The sequence below is a fragment of the Convolutriloba macropyga genome, chromosome 1, assembly GCF_964194025.1.
Source record: "Convolutriloba macropyga chromosome 1, txConMacr16.3, whole genome shotgun sequence".
Classification (NCBI taxonomy): Eukaryota; Metazoa; Xenacoelomorpha; order Acoela; family Convolutidae; genus Convolutriloba; species Convolutriloba macropyga.
In genome coordinates, this window is record NC_134468.1 from 30,579,202 (window position 1) to 30,604,665 (window position 25,464).

General features: G+C 35.5%; 1 protein-coding gene and 2 non-coding genes across 4 annotated transcripts in view; all 3 read right to left on the reverse strand.

Annotated features, from left to right (window-relative positions):
• Nucleotides 1-25,464, reverse strand: part of LOC142337840 (coatomer subunit alpha-like) — a 121,689-nt gene that overhangs the window by 28,153 nt on the left and 68,072 nt on the right. Inside the window, exons 9-16 of one of the 2 annotated variants that reach the window (XM_075387391.1) lie at nt 6,593-6,727; nt 6,067-6,352; nt 3,472-3,643; nt 2,898-3,097; nt 2,609-2,629; nt 2,041-2,136; nt 757-878; nt 250-447 (exon numbers count right to left, since the gene is read on the reverse strand). In XM_075387391.1, the coding sequence (XP_075243506.1) occupies nt 250-447; nt 757-878; nt 2,041-2,136; nt 2,609-2,629; nt 2,898-3,097; nt 3,472-3,643; nt 6,067-6,352; nt 6,593-6,727 (1,230 nt within the window). The remainder of the gene's footprint in view (nt 1-249; nt 448-756; nt 879-2,040; nt 2,137-2,608; nt 2,630-2,897; nt 3,098-3,471; nt 3,644-6,066; nt 6,353-6,592; nt 6,728-25,464) is intronic. The other variant, XM_075387399.1, reaches the window with a different exon arrangement.
• Nucleotides 24,246-24,327, reverse strand: Trnas-aga (transfer RNA serine (anticodon AGA)). Its single transcript has one exon. It is a non-coding gene; the product is annotated as a tRNA-Ser (tRNA).
• Nucleotides 24,519-24,600, reverse strand: Trnas-cga (transfer RNA serine (anticodon CGA)). Its single transcript has one exon. It is a non-coding gene; the product is annotated as a tRNA-Ser (tRNA).

Consider the following 25,464-nt stretch of genomic DNA (forward strand, 5'->3'; position numbering starts at 1 on the left):
TGTATCAGTAGAAGTAGAGGAGTAACTTTAACTATTTATAATAGTACACTTACTTAATGGTCTAATGACATTAGTTAAATTTCTTTCCATGTAATCACTAAGTCGAACTCAACCATAAGACATCAGTTTGAGACTTAAATCAAATCAAGCTGGTTCTCTTTTTAATCATACCCATATGTTCGAGACTTGACGATGAAAAAGCATCAAAAGCATAAAGTTATATTTTAAAAGGGCTCGAAGGTCTCTTACTTGATCAAGCGTAACGCCAACGGCTGGTAATGAGACATTTTTAGCCCCAATCGGATCTCTCCAAGTGCGCAATGGGTACGTGTAATTAGCTGGCACACCGTGTGTAGTGGGCAGCAACATCCTCGACCTCTGGTAGGTGTTCATGAAGTGGGACTTGTACACAGAGAAGTCTGCGATGCCCAGTTGATCACTCATCAGCTGAAACATTCAATTTTCACACCTCTTTTCTTTTATAGTTCACGCCACCAAAAAATTGAAAAGTCACGAGCAAGTTTTACGTTTCAGAACGCCAGCTGTCAGATTTTTAAAAAGCTAGAAGTTTCTTTATACAATGCCACAATTTGAAATGAACTAACTTTCACATCGCGTGTTCTAAAATAGTTACATGACTCTTCAATTCATTTCCAACGCGTTTCTCAATTATTGCCAGAAGTTCCGATTGACTTAACATTCACGTAACAACCAGCAGATTCAATGGTTGATGCACTAATGACATAAACCACCAACCCTCATGGCCGATTCGAAGGACCCAGCAAGAATGTGGTCCACCGCCAATTGAGAGCTGCTTGTCCATGATTGAGCAATAGAGGGTGACTTCGTAGGAGCAACGTAGTAACCTTCACCGTCACCTGAAACAAACCCTAGTCTCCATATACTTCATGGGTTAAATTTCAGCCAAATCAAAAGTTCCCATGTACAAAGAAATTCAAGAAAAAAAGTTAAGATCAAAACTAAAAAAATATAGCCGGCAGATTGCCGGAAAATAGCCGCGATAGACGCTTGTGGCCTTCCATGAATTGAAACAACTAAAGAAATAAGATACAGATCGACCACCAGTCCTTCAATAGACCACCAGACTTTTTCGGTTAGATTCGGACTTTCAATTTTGTGACACATACGGTCTATAAAAAAGCCCCAAAAAATTGATATTCTAAATCAAAAACTCAAGACTAATACTCAAGAATTAGGGCATATAAGTTTGGCACTACTTAGATGCACACTATTGATCTTTAACTAGTAAATGTTCAAAAAATTTAAAGTTCCATAAGTGAGTTCAGAAGTCATTTTTTTAGTAAGGTAAGTCACGCAATTGACCTAAAAGCAAAAATAAGGTCACTCACACAAACACTGAAGTTAATTAATGAAAAAGTCAATTCCAAGAAGTCAGATCGTAAAATTCATCGATGGAGACGACGAATTAAAAAAACATAGCAGGACAAGTCCTGAAGTACAATTTAAAGAATTTTTATTGACTAAACAAAAAACTAGACCTAGAACGGACTATGAGTGAATTGGGAAAACCATTTCTTAAAAAATCAGATAAAAGAAAACAAAAAAAAAAAACAAAATCAATGTCAAAATGCCGCTAGCGATAAATGTAATTTAGTAAACTATTAGGAAAAAATCCAATCCTAAAAAACTGAAAAAACAGTAAAAACCTAAGTGAAATTGCCGCATGTGAGCAAAAACCACTTGCGAGAAAGGGACTTTTTGTTCAAGCTCCGATTTATCACTCTCGTTTAAAACAATTTCACGCCGCAAAACCACTCGCTTTTTTGCTCCTCTTCCTGTTTTGGCGTGACCAAAATCACTACTCCAATTTGACCTCAAAAACGTGTAAACAGATCTTTAAAAAAGACAGCGCCCCAATACAATTCAAATTCTTTGAATTGTAAGAAAACCACGATGTCCCCAATAATAGCCGCTATCGCTTCGCGGCTATTAAAAAAATCAATTTTACCAACTCTTTAGAAACAAGCTGATGCAAAGAGTGCCATAAATGGAACTAACCTCCAGTTTCAAGTTCTGACCCAGCAGGCAGATCAATTCCCTCAAGGTCAAGATCGTCATCCTCGGCCTCCCATCCACCGCCTTCGCTGTCTTTTCCTGTTAAATAAAGGACCTTGTTACTAATATTACATAGCACAATTATTATAACCTACAGCTTAAGGCCAATATATTCTTCTGATATTAAAAGTACAGTATAAAGACGTTTTTACATTTTATCAACAGAATTTTTGATAGATTAATAGTAGCCTGACACACGGATCCTGGCAGTTTTTATTAAAAGATAACCAGATATCATTGTCAACAGCAACTGAGGGTACAGTGCTAGTTTAGTCAGTAGATCGATGGGTTAAAATTACAATAGTACCCAGCCACCGCCGTGGAACAACAGATCACTATGACTCTTTTTCGCTTGTAAATCAAAGAATTCCCATCTATGTCATTGGTTCTCAAAATAAATTCCACAGAATATAAATTACTGTTTCATAATGATTACATAAACGACAAAGAGTTGTTCGTGATTGTATTAAGGAAAGAAGCGGGGATAAAAGTCAACTCCCTCAAAACAAACCTCTGCTTCTCGGAGGTCCATCTAAACGAATCATTTGACAGATAAAACAGTTTCACATCGTTTAATTGTTTTTTTCCGGTTTATTATAAACAGCACAACAATTAAAATCTCTTTAAAATTGTACAAAAATTGAACCATTGGGGTAAATCATGGCATCGGCAGCAGACAAAACTCAAATACATGAGCAACTCAAAGAGTAGCAGGTTGTCGGCGAAAATCCGTTCACAGAACAATACTTCAAAGATTTCAACGATAATTCAAATATCCCAATTGGAAAACAGCCACCTACCTTCTTCATCGCCAACTGCATCCGCAAACTCATCAAGTACCAGGTCGTCCACACCCCAGTCGCCACCCACTGGCTCATCGTCACCCACCCCACCGACAAGCTCACTGCCTCCAATTGCACCCGCGCCCATGGTCTGCTGGCCAGCTCCACCCGCAGACAGAGAGCCCACTGGAGCCTTGTCAAAGAAGCCGGCCGCAACGCTAAAAAATAATATAAAATGAAGCGATCAGAGAGGAAAACATCACCAGTCTAGTGAACTGGGAATTCTTTAAAACATCCAATTGAAAAAGGGACAATTGGAAGGTCTTTGGACTTGAAACAGCTGAGAGACATTTTCAATGAACAAAAAAAAGTTATCATAGTCTTGTTCTTGATGAAGTTCTGCTTTATTCTACTTGAAGTTTATGATTCCAAGTGATCTAATTTATGATTCTGGAACATTTATTAAAATATCAAAAAAAAAATTGCGAGACTCAATTTTTGTTTTCAGTCTCACAGTGACAGAGTAAAAAACGGCAAAAATTGCTTCCAAGAAATTGGTATCTGGATACAGTGCTAATTTTTTGACACTGACCTGAGTAGTGGCCAGTTCTGCTCTTGCAGCTGGATGGGAGGTGGGGGCTGAAGCCACATGGCTGCCGGGTGTGGTTCCGGTAGCTTTTCGCCTTCAGTGAACATTGTAGTCTTGATCAACTCTGCTTCCTCTGTCAGCCCGTGTGTAACAGCAGTCAGGTACGCCAGCGATTCTAAACAACACAGCTCTCAGTTTCTAGCTCTAGAATAACTCTAAAACGACAGCTGTAGGCTTGATTGTAGCGTTCTTCTAGAGTGGGATTCGTAAATTATGTAATGGTTACGTGACTCTGCTTGAAGTCACTGACAACTTCTGCCGTTTATCGAGAACCGCGTAGTAATTCGAGATATTAAGTCAGAGTTTCCAAGTGACTTCTGCAGAGTCACGTAACCATGCTTAAAAACACGGAACGCGCATGTTTTAAAATGACAAAAGTCAACATCTGGTTAAGTAGCCACATCTGGTATTTTAACTTCTGGTACTGCAGACTTTCGGCATTTTAAAATGTGCACCTGGGTGTTTTAACTTCATTTAAAGTTAATAATCGGTTACGGAAAAAAACCCACGGAAAAAACCCCAATTCATTTTAGATACTTTACTGTTTAAGAGCTGCGCATTTAGCGCGTTAGACCATGCCTCGCGGGCCATGGCCATTCCTCAGTGGCCCGTGGGACTTGATATGAAACTATCACAACCAAACAAATTATCACGACCAAAATTCAATTTTAAAATGGGTTATTTCCCGTGGGGATTTATTTCCTATCTAAAGTTCAGTGGTTTTTTTTCCGTGGGGGTTTATTTAAACCGAAAACATAGCCGGCAGATTGCCGGAATAGCTGCGAAATAGACTTGCGTGCCGTAAAATACAGATGGAAAAAGATACAGAAGTGAGTTGATAATAGTTATCGCCGCCGCCTATAAAACTTACAAGTTTATTTCAAAGGAGGTTGTTTTTGGGTGCAAACAAAATTCTCCCTGTCGCGTCTCGAACCGCCGATCTCCGGATTAACAGCCAGTCGCCTTACCCACTCGGCTGTCGGACCATACAATCTGTTTTCTTACAATCAACTTTGTTTTAGGAACAGATTCTGTTTCTGAATAACCGCAATTTAGGTCACGCAGAAAGCGTGAAATCAAGCGCGAAAAAGCCATTTAAGCAGTGACGAGACAGAATGTTCTAGAACAAATGTAAAACGAAAATGAAGCGTCAGACGACGAAACAAAAAAACCAAGAGCACCGCAATATAGCTACGCTCAGCGTACAGCTTCGCAGCTATAAACAACCGAATATGGTGGACACATTAATCGCGCACAGGAGATGAGCTGTCTTAAAAACTGCCCAGCGACCTAATGCCCCAAGATTTGCCAGTTTAAAAAAGTAGGAAAAGTCGTTACCATGTAAAATTGCTTTAAAAAAAACAAAAAGGAATAATAAAAACTCATTGACAAAAATAAAAGAACAAAATACAATTCTAACTAGTAAACTATGTTTTTAGGCCAATTTTAGTCAGCATAATTTTGTCTGTTTCTGCCAATTATATCAGTCGATGCATAACCATCAAGCGTTTAATAGCTCTAAATTTCTATTCTAAATTTTTTAGCTCTCGAAAAACCGATAAGCCTTCTCACAGAAAAATCCAGATAGAAGTTGTCCAGTTTTCTGTAAGTTCAGTCCCACGAGATATCTGCTCAGCTTGATCATAAATTTGTTGGATTCACAATGCAAATTCTTGCTTAAAGTGATAGAGGAATGATCACGTTGAACAGATTTCATGTTGTACTGAACTGACTGCTTTTTACTTGAAACTGGCCAACTTCTATCTGGATTTCTCTTGATCACTATGCGTCGATTGATAAAATCCAAAGAAACGACTACTTCAAAATCAGACAGTTTTACTGTGTAAATTGTATTTTAAGCGTTTACTTTTCTCAATAAGTCTAATTGCTACAAAACTCGTTTGAGAGCAATGAAAAACATACCCGGCAGATTGCCGGAAAATAGCCGCCGTTGATTCCAATAATCATGATTGGGATTGAAATAACAGAAGATATTGAAAAAAAAAAGATTTTTGTACAAAAACATTTTTTTAAGTCCGATTTATTTTGATGTCATTTCGTAGTTGAACATACTTCTGTTTCTTAGAGAGAGGCTACAGGGGCTACTATCAATAACAATAAGCATTAGAGATGGTAAATAAGACTTATAGGAACGACGTTCAATTAGCGGGCATCTAAAATTGGGCTTTATGGGTTTATCCCGTTTCTACTTCTGACTTCAATTTTTTATACTGACTCTGTTCATTTTGAATTGCTTTGCTGAGCAACTGATGTTCAAAATCACTTTTAGCAGAATGAGAGAAGAGAGAAACTAGCCTAGAGAAGTCAAAAAGATTTCACGCAAAATGTTGAAAAGGCGGCAAAATGAGGTAAAGCGAAACATTTTTTTATTCGACGAAGTAAAAAAAAAAAAATAGGAGCGCTATAATAGCCGGCTGAGAAGATGAGGGCGGCTATTAAACAATCTTTTTCTTGGTCATCCGCGTAATTTGGTATCTTATAGGTTTCATCTGAACGCTCCATTCCTAGATGACTAACTTTGATTTGAATTCTTGAGGACCTTGACTCTCTCCCTCACATCTCCTAGAATTAGTGCACTCAAGTAGTGTCCGCTACTATCCTTCCTAATCTCCGCAATCTTCATCATCTTTTGAAGCTTGTCAATATTTCCCGTGATTAGGTACAGGAAGTTCAGTTTTTCATAGTTCTTTGTTCTCTGGTACGCCATCTCAACTATTTGGTGGTTGCCTTGCAACAGGCCAATCTCCGCCAATTTCTCCCAACACGCCTTTTCCTCCAATTGTTTCGCTGCATCCAGCGCTATCTAAAATGCCAAATTTGGTCAGGTCAGAAAAATGTCAAATAAAATTCTCAACTTGCTTTACAGCTGCCCAAACAATTTTTTGAAGCTCCTCCTTCGTGTTACCGTTTCCGCAATTATAATTTGGGTTTCCTTGACGCGCCTAGTGAAATGGGATCAAATCTTTGTTGAAATACAAAGGGTCTTCCCAAGCCTTGTGAGTCTCCAGGCGAGTTTACTACAATAAAATGATGTTCGTATTACCTCCAGGTTGCCCGATTCAATAGCGAGCGCAAATCGGGTGCGATGGTCCTTCACAAAATGGAGAGCAACTTCGGGATAGCCTTTCTTCTGCAAGTAGCTGATGATGGACTGACCCACCAGCTTGCAAGTGCGCACCTAAATCAACAACAGCTGATTAGATCAAACTTTTTGCTCTCTGAGCAATCAATGAGCAACGTTTGCAGCGTTTCAACTGCTAAAAGACAAAAACGTGATCAGTTTTTAAAAAATTTAATACCAGTTTTTCTTAGCAAATTAATTTACTGATAGTTGCTGTCAGCTTTAAACACTCCCAAGCCATGGCACAGGGGCATTCGGACAAACAAGCAACTAAGAAGCATGAAGTAGATTTTAAGTTCGCAAAACAACTAAAAATAGAGAACGTCGTAAACTCAAATGTTAAAGAATTAAATGCAGCCCTAAGTTTTTTCAAAACAATTCAATGTATTTTTATGGAAACTAGCAGGTCCGTAAAGGCTATCTGAATGTATCTTATCTTGAAACTTTAACAATTGATATTCTCATTGAAAAATTATTCTTAATAGCTGGTGTACATGCAATCGTTTTTTGTCAAAATTAATTTAGACACATCAACAAAAAATGAAGAGAGCCAAATATGTTAAAGAAAAGTTTTATCATGAGTTAAGAGCCATAGACGTTCTCACAGAGCATCAAAAAATCAAAAAAGATAGAATGAGGTATATAGAAGGACAGAAAGAGAGATCGATCGCAGTAGAAATATGTAATGAATCGGAGAGCAAATAGATTTAAAAACACGAAAAAAACTGAAAAGACAGAAAAGAAGGTTGAAATCAGAGAAGGAAAGCAGAAAAAAACATGAGTCTGGGAGAAAGCCAACGGGGGCGAAAAGCGAAAAAAGAATTAACGAAAAAAGAGAAGCAAAATCAAAATTGATAAGAAAAAAAAAACAAAATATACAATGCATCAAAAACCATAAGAACATCATGACCCCAACGTAAGAAAAACAATCGGAAACAAACAATTGAATCAAAAACAATTCAATAAAAAGAACAGAAGAAGTTAGTAGATAATCAAGAAAAGAAAAAGAAGAGAGAGAGACATAAAGGAGAAAGAAAAGTGAGTGGGAGAACGAACGCAAGAAAAAACGAAAGCAATAGAATGAAGGCAAATGGGACAGCAAAAAGAAAGACAGACAAAAGACATGACTGAGAGAAAGTAGAAGAACAGCGAGATAGTTAACAAGCGCAAAAAGCAAAAATTTGAGTGCAAAAAGAAAAAATCACAGAGAAAACACTTGAAGAGCAGAAAAATAGAATATCGCGCAAAAAAAAAAATAGAAAAAAATTGTAGCGAGGGAGAGATGCAACAGTTCAAAAGAGAAGAGAAAAAAGATCCTGGAAGAAACAATGAATTCTAGTTCTCATAAAAACGATGGATGTGCCCCATACGAGAAAATTGCTGATAAAAGGGAATCGCTGGCAAGCCTTTACGAAAGCTTTTAGAAGTCAACATACACAGAACTGAATCAAAGGCGTGGCTAATGCCACCAACAAAATTTTCTCCGAAAAACTCAAGGAAATTCAAATAGCTATCATGTGTTGTATGCAGTAATTTATTAGTAACAGCCCTTAAGATGAAAAAGTCCTCTACTAAGCGCTAAAATTTTTTAATTTATTCCAAGACCTCAGTTTTGTCATATTTAGTTTTTTGGCAACTAACTTTGTTTTTGAATCGGCACCTTTTGGGTCTTTAACGCATCACAAAATTTAAATTTTTCTGTATTAAAAAACTTTCGTGCAGTAAAATTTTGACAAAACAGATGTCCATGATTAACCTTTTAATCCTTGACCTTTTCGGTGAGTGACTTTTCGTTCACAAATTTTCAAGAGAACATTTTCCATCAACAAAAAATATTTTGACAGTGAACTACGAAAAACAATATCATAAACCCTCTTTGTTGACAGAATTCTGATGGTTTACCTTTTCAGTATCAAAAAACTTTTCGGTCAAGTTTTTGTTAATAAACCCCTTTTTAACAATTTATCGGCCAATAATTTTTTCGACACTATTGTTTTTAATTATTGAAACACCGATTATTTTCATTTTCTTCAAAACCAAAGTTTCGGCAAAAGGCTTTTTTGTACAGAAATGACGTTTTGGCAACACTTTGCGGTCAATAACCTTTCTGTAACATTTTTCGGTCAATGACCTTTTAGAAACAATAATCGGTCAATGACCTTAAATCACTTTTTCGGTCATTAATCCCAATTAGCAACCGCTTAACCGTGCTCTTCAGTAGTACTGCTAAAACATGCTGCTCAGTGACGCCTCTAAAACACGCCGCCTTAAGTCTTCACGCGATTAATACATAGATTCCAAGACCTCAGTTTTGTCATTTTTAGTTTTTTGGCAACTAACTTTGTTTTTGAATCGGCACCTTTTGGGTCTTTAACGCATCACAAAATTTAAATTTTTCTGTATTAAAAAACTTTCGTGCAGTAAAATTTTGACAAAACAGATGTCCATGATTAACCTTTTAATCCTTGACCTTTTCGGTGAGTGACTTTTCGTTCACAAATTTTCAAGAGAACATTTTTCATCAACAAAAAATATTTTGACAGTGAACTACGAAAAACAATATCATAAACCCTCTTTGTTGACAGAATTCTGATGGTTTACCTTTTCAGTATCAAAAAACTTTTCGGTCAAGTTTTTGTTAATAAACCCCTTTTTAACAATTTATCGGCCAATAATTTTTTCGACACTATTGTTTTTAATTATTGAAACACCGATTATTTTCATTTTCTTCAAAACCAAAGTTTCGGCAAAAGGCTTTTTTGTACAGAAATGACGTTTTGGCAACACTTTGCGGTCAATAACCTTTCTGTAACATTTTTCGGTCAATGACCTTTTAGAAACAATAATCGGTCAATGACCTTAAATCACTTTTTCGGTCATTAATCCCAATTAGCAACCGCTTAACCGTGCTCTTCAGTAGTACTGCTAAAACATGCTGCTCAGTGACGCCTCTAAAACACGCCGCCTTAAGTCTTCACGCGATTAATACATAGATTCCAAGACCTCAGTTTTGTCATTTTTAGTTTTTTGGCAACTAACTTTGTTTTTGAATCGGCACCTTTTGGGTCTTTAACGCATCACAAAATTTAAATTTTTCTGTATTAAAAAACTTTCGTGCAGTAAAATTTTGACAAAACAGATGTCCATGATTAACCTTTTAATCCTTGACCTTTTCGGTGAGTGACTTTTCGTTCACAAATTTTCAAGAGAACATTTTTCATCAACAAAAAATATTTTGACAGTGAACTACGAAAAACAATATCATAAACCCTCTTTGTTGACAGAATTCTGATGGTTTACCTTTTCAGTATCAAAAAACTTTTCGGTCAAGTTTTTGTTAATAAACCCCTTTTTAACAATTTATCGGCCAATAATTTTTTCGACACTATTGTTTTTAATTATTGAAACACCGATTATTTTCATTTTCTTCAAAACCAAAGTTTCGGCAAAAGGCTATTTTATACAGAAATGACGTTTTGGCAACACTTTGCGGTCAATAACCTTTTTGTAACATTTTTCGGTCAATGACCTTTTAGAAACAATAATCGGTCAATGACCTTAAATCACTTTTTCGGTCATTAATCCCAATTAGCAACCGCTTAACCGTGCTCTTCAGTAGTACTGCTAAAACATGCTGCTCAGTGACGCCTCTAAAACACGCCGCCTTAAGTCTTCACGCGATTAATACATAGATAGATGTTAATAAAATTAAGCACCGAGAAGCCTCAATTTTACAGGTAGATCTTTCTTTCCCACAATGTAAAAGAACACCATCAAAGCTTCGAGGAACATTTCATGTGCCATTCAATGGATGTCAAAACTCTTGAACTTTCATTCATGAGCTATTTGAGTTGTAATTGTTGCCATATGGCGATCACTCGTTGATATGTTATTTCAATGATGAGTTATTATAACTTTCTAAAGATCACGCAAAAACGACCAGGCGATGAAATCAATTGAATACTCTTCGCAAACCTCTTCATGCCATGCTGCACTTAAGGGGAGTCTAAACGACCCCAAAAGTATGTGAAAATTAACAGGTTATGTGTTGATAAGTTGCAAAGTTGAATTAATTCAAAGTATGCGATATGGTGACAGAAAAATCTAGACGCTGCACAGTTCAGCAGTAAGGAAGAAATGAAATCATATTCGGTTAAGAGCAACAAAAATTCTGTCATATGACCAGTGCTACATTATGATGTATTCTAAAGAGATTACAGGGAGAGGCAATGCAGATAAGCATCCTGACAGTTTTCTACGGTAGCTGCCTATTCCGACAACAGCATAGAAAGAGTTCCAGGCCCTTATTGCCTGGAAGATTATGGATCACTTTTGTCGATCAATGCTGATTATGGTATACAAACGTCTTAAAAGTAGAGGGAAGTTTATTCAAAGAGGGCAGTGTGACACTCACTGTCAAAATTCTTGAACTTTCATTCGTCAGCTATTTGAAGTGTAATTGTTGACATATGGTGATCACTTCGTTGATATGATATTTGAATGATGTGTTAATATCACTTTCTGAAGATCACGTCAATAAGACCAGGCGATGAAATCAATTGATCAAAAGAATACTCTTTGCAAACTTCTTTTTCCTTCCATGCTTCACTTTAACGGAGTCTAGACTACCCAAAAGTATCAACGCGTTATGTGCCCATTAGTTGCAGAAGTTGAATTAATTTAAAGTACATGATTTTCAAAAATTTGACAGAAATTATCTTTGCTTTCTTAGAAGAAAGTCGTGCTCGGCCATAGTTAATTGTTTCTTCACTGCATTTTGAATCATGTTAACAAAAAACTGGTTGCCTATTTTAGAGGAATTTTGTCTAATACCTACATACAGTTTGTTTAGGTGATCTATCCCAGAAATTCTTGACACCAAAACCCAACGGTATTTTCAAGAACTTCAATAACTGAACATAAACAGCGTCGGTTCTGATTTGTGTACTGAAAATGAGAAAATGGGAACTTTTATCCCAAAAATAAAATGGGAACTTTTATCCCAAAAACTAATATGGGATGTTTTATCCCACTTTTAAAAATATGGGAAATTAATTCCCACTTTGCTGACTATATATAGGAAGCTAGTTTTTATATCAACCAGTTATTCAGTATCGTTCACTTCAACCATTTGTTCACTTCAATTCCAATTTAGTTAGCCATCTGATATTCCTCTCTTCAATTGTCACCACACACTTGCTCAATAGATTGATACAGTAAACATATGATATCGATATTGCTTAACTCATTATTCATATTGTACCGCCTTAACTGTTTTTATAATAAAATTTTTAATTCCATTCCTTTTGTCTTTAGAACTTTAAAGTTAAACTCTCTTTGTATACTCCCATTTAAGCGGCGAGTATAAATTGGTGCGACCAGTGAGGCTCACTCAAGGTTAGTAAATTCTATGTTCTAAAGACTCTAACTTTAATCTTTAACTTAAATAAAATTTGCTGCGAGGCAAAAAACTTAGGAAAAGTTTCCAAGTTGTCTCATTTCTATGTTCTGACTTAAAAAAGTCGAACTTAACACTTTGTTTTAAATCATATGTTAAAATTGTATCAGCTATTACTAAAATTTTCTATCTTTCGTCAGTTATCTGACTTTAATAAAAGACTCAGAAAAATTTCTAAGTTCTCAAATAAAAATAAATTGTACCCAGAGGACGTAATTCTTAGACTATCTAAAGTTGTCTCTGGTACTTACAGAAACACTTAATTTATCTTAGATAAAATAAAAACTTGGCAAACGTCCAAGTAATAAAAATGGCTGATGCTCCTATTTCTTTGAGTAATGTGTCTTTAACTACTTTTTCAGGTAACGATCCCAGTCAGAGTGCTCTTGACTTTTGGAATTCTGTTGATCAAAAAGTAAAATTTTCGTTAGGAGTTGTTCCTACTGATGCTGATAAGAAAAAGAGTTATGAAAATAGACAGAGATCACTATTTGGGTCCCTTTTAACCGATACAGCCTTAGAATGGTTTAATACTATCGATGAGGCTAAAGTGTTAAATGATATTAAAAATGACTTTCTTGATAGATTTACTGACGGTCGTGATAAATTTAAGCATAGATTAGAAGTAGAAAATGCTTCTAGACAAGAAGGCGAATTAATAAAAAATTATTTTCATAGAGTCAAGCACGCGGTTGATAAAGGTTGGCCAGAAGACTTAACAAATGTAGCTAATGCTGATCGAGCGCAAGAAGCAGTAATACAATCTAGACAAAGAGAACAGAAATATATTGATTTTGCTATAAGGGGACTGCAACCCCCCTCATTAAAGCGAAAAGCACATGAACGGCGTATTAAGAAACCTAACGAAAGTTGGGACGATTTAAAAGAACATCTGATAACACAAGATTTAACTTGTATAGTTATTAATGAGAATTCGGCTAAACAACCTTCAGACAAAATATCGTCCTTAGAGACACAAATTAAGGAACTTACAAGCTTAATAAAAAGTAATGAAGTAAGTGCAATACAAAATACAAGCAACTTCAATAGAGACCCGAATATAAAAGGACGAGCCAATAATACTAGGTTCTGTGAGTATTGTAGAAACCACGGACACTCTATTTCTACTTGTAACAAAAAGAAGTTAGACGACGAAGTACAAAAGATAAGAAAAGAATTATTAGAGCAAAAAGAGACCAAGCCTACATTTAGTAATAACTACAGACGAGGTGCTTGGAATAACAACCAATATAATAGTAGAAATAATAGTTATAACAACCGAGCTCAAAACCCGAATTCTTTCTATAATAACCAGAACGGCTACAAGTACGGCAATAGATTTAACCAAAATAAGCAATATGACCAAAGATTTCCCCGAGAAAATTCATTTCGGCAAAATGAATATGCTGCTAAACAATTTTATGAGCGTGAAAACAGCCAATTCAATAGAAATCAAGCCCATAGTAATACAAGGCCTACTTTACAACAAGACACAAGGTCTTATAATACACAAAATGAAAATAACGTTCGTTGGATTCAACAGGAAGAAAACAATGTTGACTATTGTGACGCTATCTCAGATTTATTTCCTTTAAACTAATACGGTCTCCGAAAAATAAGAATATCACATCAAATCCCAAAGCCCGAATTTTCTTGAACTTATATCACTTTGCTACCGGAGACAATAAAAAACATAGTGGCTTAGAAATAGAATTCATGATCGACCCAGGATCAACTTGCACTATCATAAATTACCCAACATTTCTTGAGCTTAACCAATTGGGGCAACAAATAAATATCCAGACTTCAGGCAATAAAACAAGAACCTATAACGGTTCCGAAATACGCATGATAGGCTACACTATACTAACTTCATACTTTGATACAGACGGGAAATATAAAGCAAATCATAGAGTATGGGTTACTGAGGAGAAAACTTCTAATTTATTAGGAGTAGATTTTTGTCATACATTTCTTAAAGCATTATACTTTGATATTCCAGCAGTAGAACTGAAGACTAGTGATAAAGGAGTTCTTAGTTATGGCTCGCTAAATAATGAAAAGGAATATCCCCAAGTCTCTAAATTGAACGCAGTGATAATACACCAGCCTCTATATATCCCACCTAAGTCTACATTTCTCTACAAGCACAAGTGTAGTGAGCAAGATATATTTCCGAAAGGCACTTCTTTTGTACCTAATAGGACTACAGTAAAAACCGAGTTGTGCTTTATAAATACTATTTGTACTAAGAACGAAAAACAAATTCCCCTGCTCATCGAAAACCACAAAAATCATCAAGTTACACTAAATAAAGGGATAATTGGATTTACTATATGTGATATTACAAACAATACACAAAAATACAGTATTCGTGACTGTAACGAATTTACTTACTCTGTTATAAATAAATGCGAAGAGCTTGATAGTTGTTTTATGCTAAATACAACTACAAATACTATATCCGAATCCACTGACCTAACTGCTGAGTGTATTAGGTATATTAACTTTGACGAACATTCGATATTCGACGCTAATATGCCTATTATCCATACTATATCTAGAGACTTAGTATTAGACAAAGGCTTTACTGCCTCCCTTATTAAAAGATACCCCAACTTAAAGAGGAATATTCTACAATACTTTAAAAGTATAGGATCGGAGAATAAGGTAGACCACGAACTAATACATTTTCAAGATGAGTATAGTCAGCAAATTATATATAGTCTTGTAATGAAGGAATATTATAACTCTCCCCCATACGAAGCAAGTAAAACTTGTTCAGTATTTTGTGAACTACAAAAGACACTTATGCTTGACGGAATAAGATGTATTGCTATGCCTAAGATAGCATGTGGCGGAGACCCCAGATTGTGGAAAAGAATAGCTAAAGAACTAGAAGAACACTTTAAGCACACGGGAATAACTATTTATGTATACATTAGTGGCAAAGAATTACAGTTAATAAACAATATAGAAAATCGTCCTCTCACTGACGAGCATATCGCCGAAATAATGGAGCTATCCGCAGGAGAACTAGTAGAGAAATGTAAAAACGAGGATGATATTGCCACTGACTTTTCTAAAGAGGCAAAAAGGATATGCCAACCCAAATCAAGAGAACAATTTCCAATATTCCGCTCAAAATATCAAGTAAAAGAATTAATAGATAAATTTACTACAAGTGTACATGCTGGACAAAATACTCACTTCAATAAAACGGAATTCCTACAAAAATTCGATTTTACACAAACCGACTTGACTGAGAACGAATTCTTTCGACTTGCAGATATACTGCTTACAGACAACGATGTATATTCACATCATAAATATGACATTGGCCGTACTAAACAACAATTTAATATACCCCTAATAAAAAATGCAGAATTCAAAAAGCAAAGACCTAGTAAAGTACCCTTCCATTTAAGGGATAAACTCGAATTACTGATGGACGAGTTAATACAAGCAGGCATTATAAGAGAACTAGATGAGCATGACGATATGAATAGCTGGTTCGTTAACCCAATCATAATCCTTCCCAAGAAGGATTACGTCAAACTAGTAATAGATGCTCGCTATCTAAACTCTATTACTGACACAAGTAATTCAAGTTGGCCATTAGAACCACTACAAGTTCTAATAACTCGAGTAAATGGATCATATTTTACAAGCAGCGATCTTTCTTGTGCTTATCATCAAGTGCCGCTAACGCCCGAAACACAAAAGTTAACAGGATTTATAATAGGAGGAAGACAATATACTTATCAAGTCGGCTTCTACGGATTAAAACCACTACCCAATTTCTTTAGTAAATTAATGCGCTATGCATTCGGACCTCTTATAAAAGAAAAGAAGGCTATCACATATATTGACGATACACTACTACAATCTAATACTAAAGAGGAAATGTTCAATATAATAAAAGAATATCATGCTCTATTAAGAAAGGCTAACTTAAAAGCCGCACCGGATAAAACAATGTTCTTCTTACGAAAAGTAAAATTTCTCGGACACGTTATATCAGAAAATACACTTTCTCCAGTTATATCGCGTATTGACGACATTAGAAACTTAAAGACTCCCCGAATCAAAAACTGACGTTCTTAGCGTATTAGGAGCAATGGGATTCTACTCGAACTATGTGATAAATTTTCATATAGATGCTAAGCCTTTGTACGATTTAACAAGAGGCGATGTAAATTTCAAATGGGAAGAAGAACACGAGAAAGTATTCAATATACTAAAAGAAAAGTTCGTACATGATATATCACTAGCAATTCCAAATGCGAACTACCCATTTCATATACATGCTGACTCGTCTAACTTAGGCACTGGTTATATACTTATACAACAATTCCCTGATAGAAAAAGAATTGTATCAGCGAACTCTAGAGTATTCGACAAAGCTGAACAGAAAATGTCCCCACAGCATAGAGAATTATGCGGAATTATATCCGCACTACAAACGTATGAATTCTATTTAATAGGATCGCCATTTCCCATATACTTCTTTTGCGATCACAGGCCAATACTATTTTTATGGTCTAGGCGCGGACAACTTTCGCACAGATTTTTCAAATATCAAGTCGTCCTAACGAAATTCCAGAACTTAAAAATTATATACACCGAAGGCAAGAACTTAGCATTTCCTGATTTACTGAGTCGACAAGTCCCAATAGAAGAAGCGAAGAAATTTCAGATTGAACATAAAACAATACCTAAGGATATAAATTTCTACACTTCGGATTTAAAGCCAGTCTCTTACTCTGTATTGCACAAAGAGGATAAAACAAACTCGTCTAACGATTCTTATCCTATACTAGCACAAGTACAAGGTGGAACAAGAAAAGTAATGAATATATCGGATAATGATTTTAGTATTTCTGACGCACCCGAAGGATTTACAGACTCTTGTAATGCTATACATAATGTAGCCGACTATTTCAAATTTGGCAAAAATATAAATCAAATAGTTAAGCTCACAGATAGTAAACAATCGGATAATACATATAGTGAAATACAAGAAGAAGTAAACTATGTAGAATTGGACGACTCAGGATATAATGACGACGAATTTAGTGATGTTATAGATAATTTAGTCGATCCAACATTAATACATGCACTAGAGAAGGCAAAAGAAATCTACAAAGAGCGTACAAAGCATTATACTATTATAGAGTCAACAGCACTACATAATGAGAATGTCAAATCAGATTGCTCTGATTTGCTAACGAAGTTAACTGAATTTGCTAAAAAGGCACAACTAGATATTGACACTATACTACAAGAACAAAATAAAGACCCTGTATTACATATAGTACGGAAATGGATAGAATCAGGCAAAGAACCTGAACACTACTATATGACTCGACAATGTAAAGCATTAAAAGCTTACAAGAGTATATATAAGTTATTATTACTAGATGAGAATTATAAACTACTATGTTACAATAAACCTAATGAGAATGGTTCCTTCGAACTAAAGATATGTATCCCTATCTCTCTATTTCTAAAGTGCTTCGAGCTAGCACATAGTAACCCAATGAGTGGCCACCGTGGCGATGCTAGTACCCTAAACAATATATCCAGATTCTTTTACTGGCCTGGAATGTATAAATGGGTTACTATGTTAATCCACGATTGTTTAGATTGTCAAAAAAATAAAAGTAAAAGACACGATTTAAACGAAGCACCCTTACAGCAATGGGGCGAATTGGAGACAATTCCCTTCCACACTATACATATAGACCATAAAGGACCTTTTCGGCCTTCTAGTAATGGCAAACACTACTGTCTTGTAGTTGTAGATTCATTCTCTAGATATGTACAAGTATATGCTGTTAAGTCCGCTACTTCTGACGAGACTATAAAACAAATGGAGAAATTTATAACTAGCTTCGGAATACCTCAACACATAGTGCATGATAACGGTACTGCTTTCATGAGTAGTGATTTTGTAAACTGGAGTTTTGAGCTTGGAATTACACTGAGGCCACGAACAGCATATTCCCCTTGGACTAACGGGAAAGTAGAAATTCAAAATAAGCACCTTACAAACTATCTTAGACACTTTCTAAATACCACTGGAAACAATTGGGCAAAATTTGTTGACAAATTTGCATTTGCGCATAATACAGCAGTGAATTATAGTACTGGTTATACGCCGTACGAGATTATATTTGGAATAAAGCCACAAATACCTATTTCACTTAGACTAGGATTGCTGCGGGATAATAAGAAGAATTGTATATCTCAATATTGTCAGGACTTGCCGTCGCATACACATTGTAAAAATTCGTGTAAAAACGAAAAGATAGATAATCTACTACAAAATAGATTATCCAATACTGTACTACAACGCGAAACAGATTTTAAGAACATATATTGCAATACTTATACTCGTTGTCGTCAAGTTACAAATAAAGCCCATGAATATAGGAATAGATTTAAGCTCGGACGACCAATCAGCATTGGAAGCAAAGTCCTACTAGAAAATCATTCTAAGAGCTTGCTTATATCTAAGAAGCTACAATCACTTCGGTTCGGTCCATACACTGTTACAAAACATATAACTAATACAACATATGAAATACAAGGAGACGAGACGCAACAAAAAAGAGTAGTGCATAGAAACCATATAGTAGAATATTTTCCGAAGGAAAGAGAAATACAACCCTTAATTGCCGATTATACTACTGTATATGCTGAACCCGAACAATTCTATGATAACTATAACAGGCATTACATAAACAAATTTAATACTACCCAACCTAGTAATTTTATGCACTATATGCCTTGGCCAGTATTCAACAATGTTGAAACGCCGCCGCAACTCCCAAATAGTAGACCCACTACTACTACTTCTACTAATACTACTACTAGATGTAGTAGCAATAACCCTCCGATTGATTCAGGCATTGACACATTAGGACTCCGAACATTATTTAACACACAACAGCAAGTTACTTCGCCTAGTAAGTCATTTAGGCCACAGCATATATCTACCCCATATCCAAGAGGACCTCTTAGTTATCCACAAACACCTCATTCCCCCCAACCATTAGCACATGATAAGTCCCTTTAACTTTCAGAGTAGTTCACAAGTCATTACTACACAACCTACAACCCCACTAGCTAATAAATCAGTAAATGAAAAATTATATCCTACTGAACCCAGAAGGTCTGGTAGACAAGCAGTTGCTACAAAATTATTTAATGATCCTATTCCATGGGACGCTTTAAAGGATAAAAAGAAATAAAAATTTAAATACACAGAACAAAAAGATTTTATTATTAGCCAATCAAATTCTATCATTTATAAATAAAAGGAGAATAGAAACTCCAACTCTAAAAACCAATAAAAAATGAAAACTTGAATAGAAAAATGGGATAAACATTCCCAAACTATGAAAACCAATGATATTGCACAAACTGGTCTAAAAAATGGGAATATCTTCCCAGCCAATAAAAAGACAGAAACCGTCACTAAAAATGGGAATATTTGAGACATATTTCTAAAAGTGAGATGAAACAGCCCATCTTGCACACTATAAATAAGGGAGCAAAAACACAAAAAATCATTCTTCCTTCTTCATCTCTTAGTCAGCATTTAAATGCTTATCAGAATCAACGGCAAACTAGCCAAATTGAAATCCACTTTCTTTCCTGCTAACGACTTAAGCGTTATTTACGCTACTTTCCTCTTTTCCGATTTAACCACAGAGACTTTTCTAGTGAAAGACACCTCAAGTCTATTCGCTGCCTTAAAATTCAACTTCGAATTTAAAATCCCTTCAAGCATTCATACCTTCACTAACATAATTGAATATTAAAATGAATTCAGAACAAGAAACAGTTGAGCTAACCAGCTTTCAGTTCCCCGAGCCCGATCCAGAAGTGTTGGACGAAATAATTGAAGTAAGTAAATTTATAATTCTTCTTTGTTCAAACTTCTACCCTTTCAATATGAGAGTACCTGTAATTGTACCTCTAATAATTTCCACACTACTTTCAATAAATGGAGCCAACGCAGACTCCGAATTTAAAAATACTCTAAAGAAAGTAAAAGTAGGACACTTTGATTGTTCTAAAATAGATTCTAATAAAATGTACTCATTAAACAAAATAGCTCCATGCGATATCGATACTGAGAAAATAAAAGTAAGTGAGGCAACTGCTACTATTATGCAGCGCAATTATAAGACTAAATTAGAAGCAACTATGTGTAAAGCTACACATCAACGCCTAAAGTGGTATTGTGATACTTTTGACGATAGTGGTTTATCCGCTACACAAGCAACTATTAGCTCAGATATTAAATTAACAGCCGAGCAATGTCTCGAAGCTAAGAAAACAGGCTCCGCGACTATTAACACTAACAAAGTTCCATTTACAAAAAATGTAAAGAAACAAACAGTTATAAATAAGGGCGACGTTAGTGATAAATACAGTAATGAGTGCACAGAAACAGGATGGATCTACCACGATACTTACGAGACATATATGCAAGATATTAAATTACTAGTAAATTTAGAAGATGGAACGGTAAATAACCACTATAATATTCCTCTGCCCTGTAGCCTAAACAAAAATGGCTGTGACAGTGGATCAACTGATCCTTATGCATATACATGGGAAAATAGAGAAAATTGTATAATAGAAGAATTACACACAGCTCCAGTAAAAATGATACAAATAGATAGAAAATATTATATAGTAAGAGAATATGAAACTGAACCTGAATCAACAGAAGCTGTTATTAGACGTGCGCAACCATTTAAAGGGCCACGAAATACTTTCATTTTTCAGATTTATAATAATCCACAGTCAATTTGCGACTCAAACAAAATAGTTTATCCTACTCCTTATAGCTCATTATATATACATTATGAAGGAGGATTCGATATGGATACAGGAAAGGCAAAAAAACCAATTTCAAATGTTGTAAAAAATACTTATGTAAATAGCACAAGAGGCAAATTGCTCGTAAAACGAACTTCATATACAAATGGAGAGCCAAATATTGATCTGCACTCAGGAATAAATTATGAAGCCCATATGGGAACGAAATTTGACTATTACGAATATACTAATATAAGAAGACTACAGCTTTTAGATTTACAAATGATAAAAACCGATTGTGAGTTAGAACGTGCTATAAAGAGAACAAATTTAGTCTATTCGCATAGTAATCCACGTATGGCTGGATTCTTACTAACAAATAATCGCTCAATGTTCTTAGAGACTAATGATAATGTTGCATGGCTATATCATTGCCCACAGTATTTCTCACCCTTACAAATTATGGAGAAATGTTATAATAGAATTCCAATAATGTATCAAAATAAAATACATTTCGTTGATCCAATTACTAGGAAGACATACACTAGCGCTGAAGAACGATCATGTGTAGATAAACACGATAATTTATTTCAATTAGATATTGAAGATGATAACTCCTGGGTTGAATTAACACCGGGTATAACTAGAGTCAAAGGACCCTCTGTTTTTGAGCCTAATATTGCTCCACAAAGATTAACTAAATACAAATTCCAGGATAGTGATGAAATATATTTATTTACTGATCAAGAATTAAAGAAATTTTGGCGCGGAATTAAATTCAATAACGAAATGAAAGATGCTATACAAACTTTCTCTAAAGAACTTGTTGTTTCTCAAGATAATTTTAAAAGTGAGGATAGAACTTATCTTAACTATCCAATGAGAACAGTCTACTTAGACTCTTTTATTTCTCCTAATTTCTTTGATAACCGCTATATAGAAATGTTCGGTTATACACAATTTATCTTAGAGCAATGTGGAATTTATTTTGCCGCTTTTCTTTTCTTGAAATTTATTATTCAAATTGTTGTAACAATTGTAAAAGCCCTACAAATACATAAAATAACAGGAGCTTCTGTTAATTTTGGCAAAATCATCTTATTTGCCACTTACAATATTCTGTTCACTTCTATTATGACTTCTATCTTTAAAAATGAGACAACCAATGAGAAACAGCCAGATGATGCTGAACATTTAGTAACTGAAATGAAAGAAACACACTTTAATCTATATCCACATATTCCGCACCCATTATATAGTGCAATTAGAAATGAAAGACATGAAAACAATGTTGCAATAGAAGAAAATGGAGATAATCCAATTTCTCCCGTATAAAAGCAATAATGACTTTAAAAAATATACACGACTATAAATAAAAACACAAATAATTAGTTTGTTATAGAAAATAAATATCTTATCCATACTACACATTTATGTTATTTCTATTTTTAGAATTTAGGATACGAAGGTGACGATGACATGCCAGACCTAGATGACTTCATTCTCCCCGATACCTTCGAGGAACTGATGGGCCAGCAACAGGAACCACCAGAACAACAACCAGTACGAACTACACCAGGGAAGAGTATTCACACTATCAATACCGGGAGAGGAGAAAAAAAAATTGGATTTAACAGAAGTTACGATTGCTCCGACAGCCACCCACATGAAACCCACAGCTACAATTTGCCCTATACAGCCACGAATCCTTAGCATGAGCCAGAGATTGGAAAAACAGAAATTCAACGAAGAAAGAACGAGGAATAGGCAATTTAGAGGACACCAAAACTTTGACTGGGGCCTCCAATACAGAGTGCTACCAGAGGGAAATATTTATAAGATCCAATCTTATAACTCAAAATTAAAGACATATCGACTAAAGAATATATCCCTCGACCGACAGAACTTAACAGTCCCCTACCAGTTCATAACCGCAGACCTCAACAACGAGCGGGACACATACACGCTGGGACTGGAGCAAAACTTCTTACGAGAGAAGAAGAAGAACGCGAATCTAATGAACCGAATAAAATTTTTGCAAAACAGAATAAATCAACTTGAAGGAAACTAAAACTAGAAACTTATTCTTATTCTAGAAACCATCTTATTCTTAATTTTGTTTTAAACATGTCTGTAAATTTTTATATCTAAATTTTTATGTCTAACCTTGTATATCCAGCTAGTTACAACAAAACCCGCTAAGTCGCCGGTTGGATGTACTGAAAATGAGAAAATGGGAACTTTTATCCCAAAAATAAAATGGGAACTTTTATCCCAAAAACTAATATGGGATGTTTTATCCCACTTTTAAAAATATGGGAAATTAATTCCCACTTTGCTGACTATATATAGGAAGCTAGTTTTTATATCAACCAGTTATTCAGTATCGTTCACTTCAACCATTTGTTCACTTCAATTCCAATTTAGTTAGCCATCTGATATTCCTCTCTTCAATTGTCACCACACACTTGCTCAATAGATTGATACAGTAAACATATGATATCGATATTGCTTAACTCATTATTCATATTGTACCGCCTTAACTGTTTTTATAATAAAATTTTTAATTCCATTCCTTTTGTCTTTAGAACTTTAAAGTTAAACTCTCTTTGTATACTCCCATTTAAGCGGCGAGTATATTTGATTCTTTTCGTTGGAGAAAAGGGATCTTTTCCGTTTGTGCCCCCAGTGCGTTATGCTCCCCCAGTTACCGAGCATGTGCCATGACATGGTAAATCATTATGTTAAAATATGGCACGTGCCTCTGAGGGTTGCAAATAATATGCACCCACTAAGTTGGGGGATCCGAAAAAAAGAAAGCTGCATTCCACGGACACGTCTATTGAAAAAAAAGATAAACTCGAATTATCAAAAATCTTGGTTCCAATTACAATGTCTAGATAATCAAGAGGAGGATAAGGTTGTAAACACAAAACTGATACTTTCTCACGCACCAGCTGTACCAAAGCCGAAATATCATTCACTGAACGCAGCACATGATCAAAAAACTCGCCCGAAAATAGTTCACATGGCGATTTTACTCTTTTGCCTTTACGTCAAAACACCGTTCGAACACATAGTACTTCAGGATTAAAAAATCCTGGAAACCAATACTCCTCTTCCAGTAGTAAGAAACCAGGAACACTGCAAAATAGCTACGCTCAGCTTACAGTTTCAATACGCGTTTATAATAATTGCCTCAAACTTTGTTCGAGAGCAATTAAAAAAGCTTTATGATACATCAAAGTTAAATTTATTTTTCACAAAACATAAACGCGCAGTCAGCAGGATTCGAACCTGCGCGGGAAGATCCCATCTGATTTCTAGTCAGACGCCTTAACCACTCGGCCATGACTGCTGGCATGCCAGTTAACTCCATTGTGAGTGTCAATATCCTATAAGCATCTACGCACTCATTTAGCAGCACAACCAATGGTGTGACACTAACTGTTACAGGCACAGTAACGAAAAGATGATAGGCCAATGAATATGATAGGTCAATGCGGTTGACACACGTGAACTAAAGTGGATATCGCAAAAATTACTTTACGCAGCCAGCAGGATTCGAACCTGCGTGGGAAGATCCCATCTGATTTCGAGTCAGACGCCTTAACCACTCGGCCATAGCTGCTTATTTCCCGTTCTCATGACATTTTCGATAATTGGATCATGTGTCTAGAGTGCTCTTTCCTTTTTGAGATGAAATAAAGTGTCAAAATGATTTTAAATAAAGTGGTATGAATACCAACAAAAAAGGTTCATTTATGGCTAAGTAGCCGCCGATGAGACGTTTAATTGATGAAATTAATTGTTAAGACAACAAAATGCAAACATAGCTGGTAGATTGCCAGAAAATAGCCGCAATAGCTTTGTAGATCTGCAGTCTTAAAAAAACAGTAAAAAAGACAGACCAGAAAAATTTGTCTTTTCATTGAAGGCTGATATGTTAAATTTTGATTAAAAACCCGTATACGTTTTTGCTGCTCTATTAGCTGCTCTCAAATAACCTTCATTTAGAGTGCCACACCCATTTGACCTTATCTGTTTGAATTAAAGTAAATACAAGTCAATTTCAAAGTGAGGAAGTCATTTTTGAGAGTGAGGTAAGTCAAGTGTGACCAAAAGATTAATCACGCGAGTAGTAATATATAGCTGTATTGGTATAGGGGGGAGGGGTTATCCTGCCATGGGGATAATAGGGTATAAACTTCATGAGGATAATATGGAATGGTATATCCCATGAGGATAATATGGAATGGTATATCCCATGAGGATAATATGGAATGCTATATCCCATGAGGATTATATGGGATACCTATTCTTGATCTAAATGTAAATTGAGCAGGAATAATTGCCGCGACCAAACTTGTATTATGTCTTTGCGTGGTTCAAGTTTTCTTCAGTTATCGTTGCCGCGTTTCCTTCTAAGGTGTTACGCCATTCATTAAGAGGCGGTAAGGATTTTTCGCTAAACTTTTCTCGACCGCTAACATAT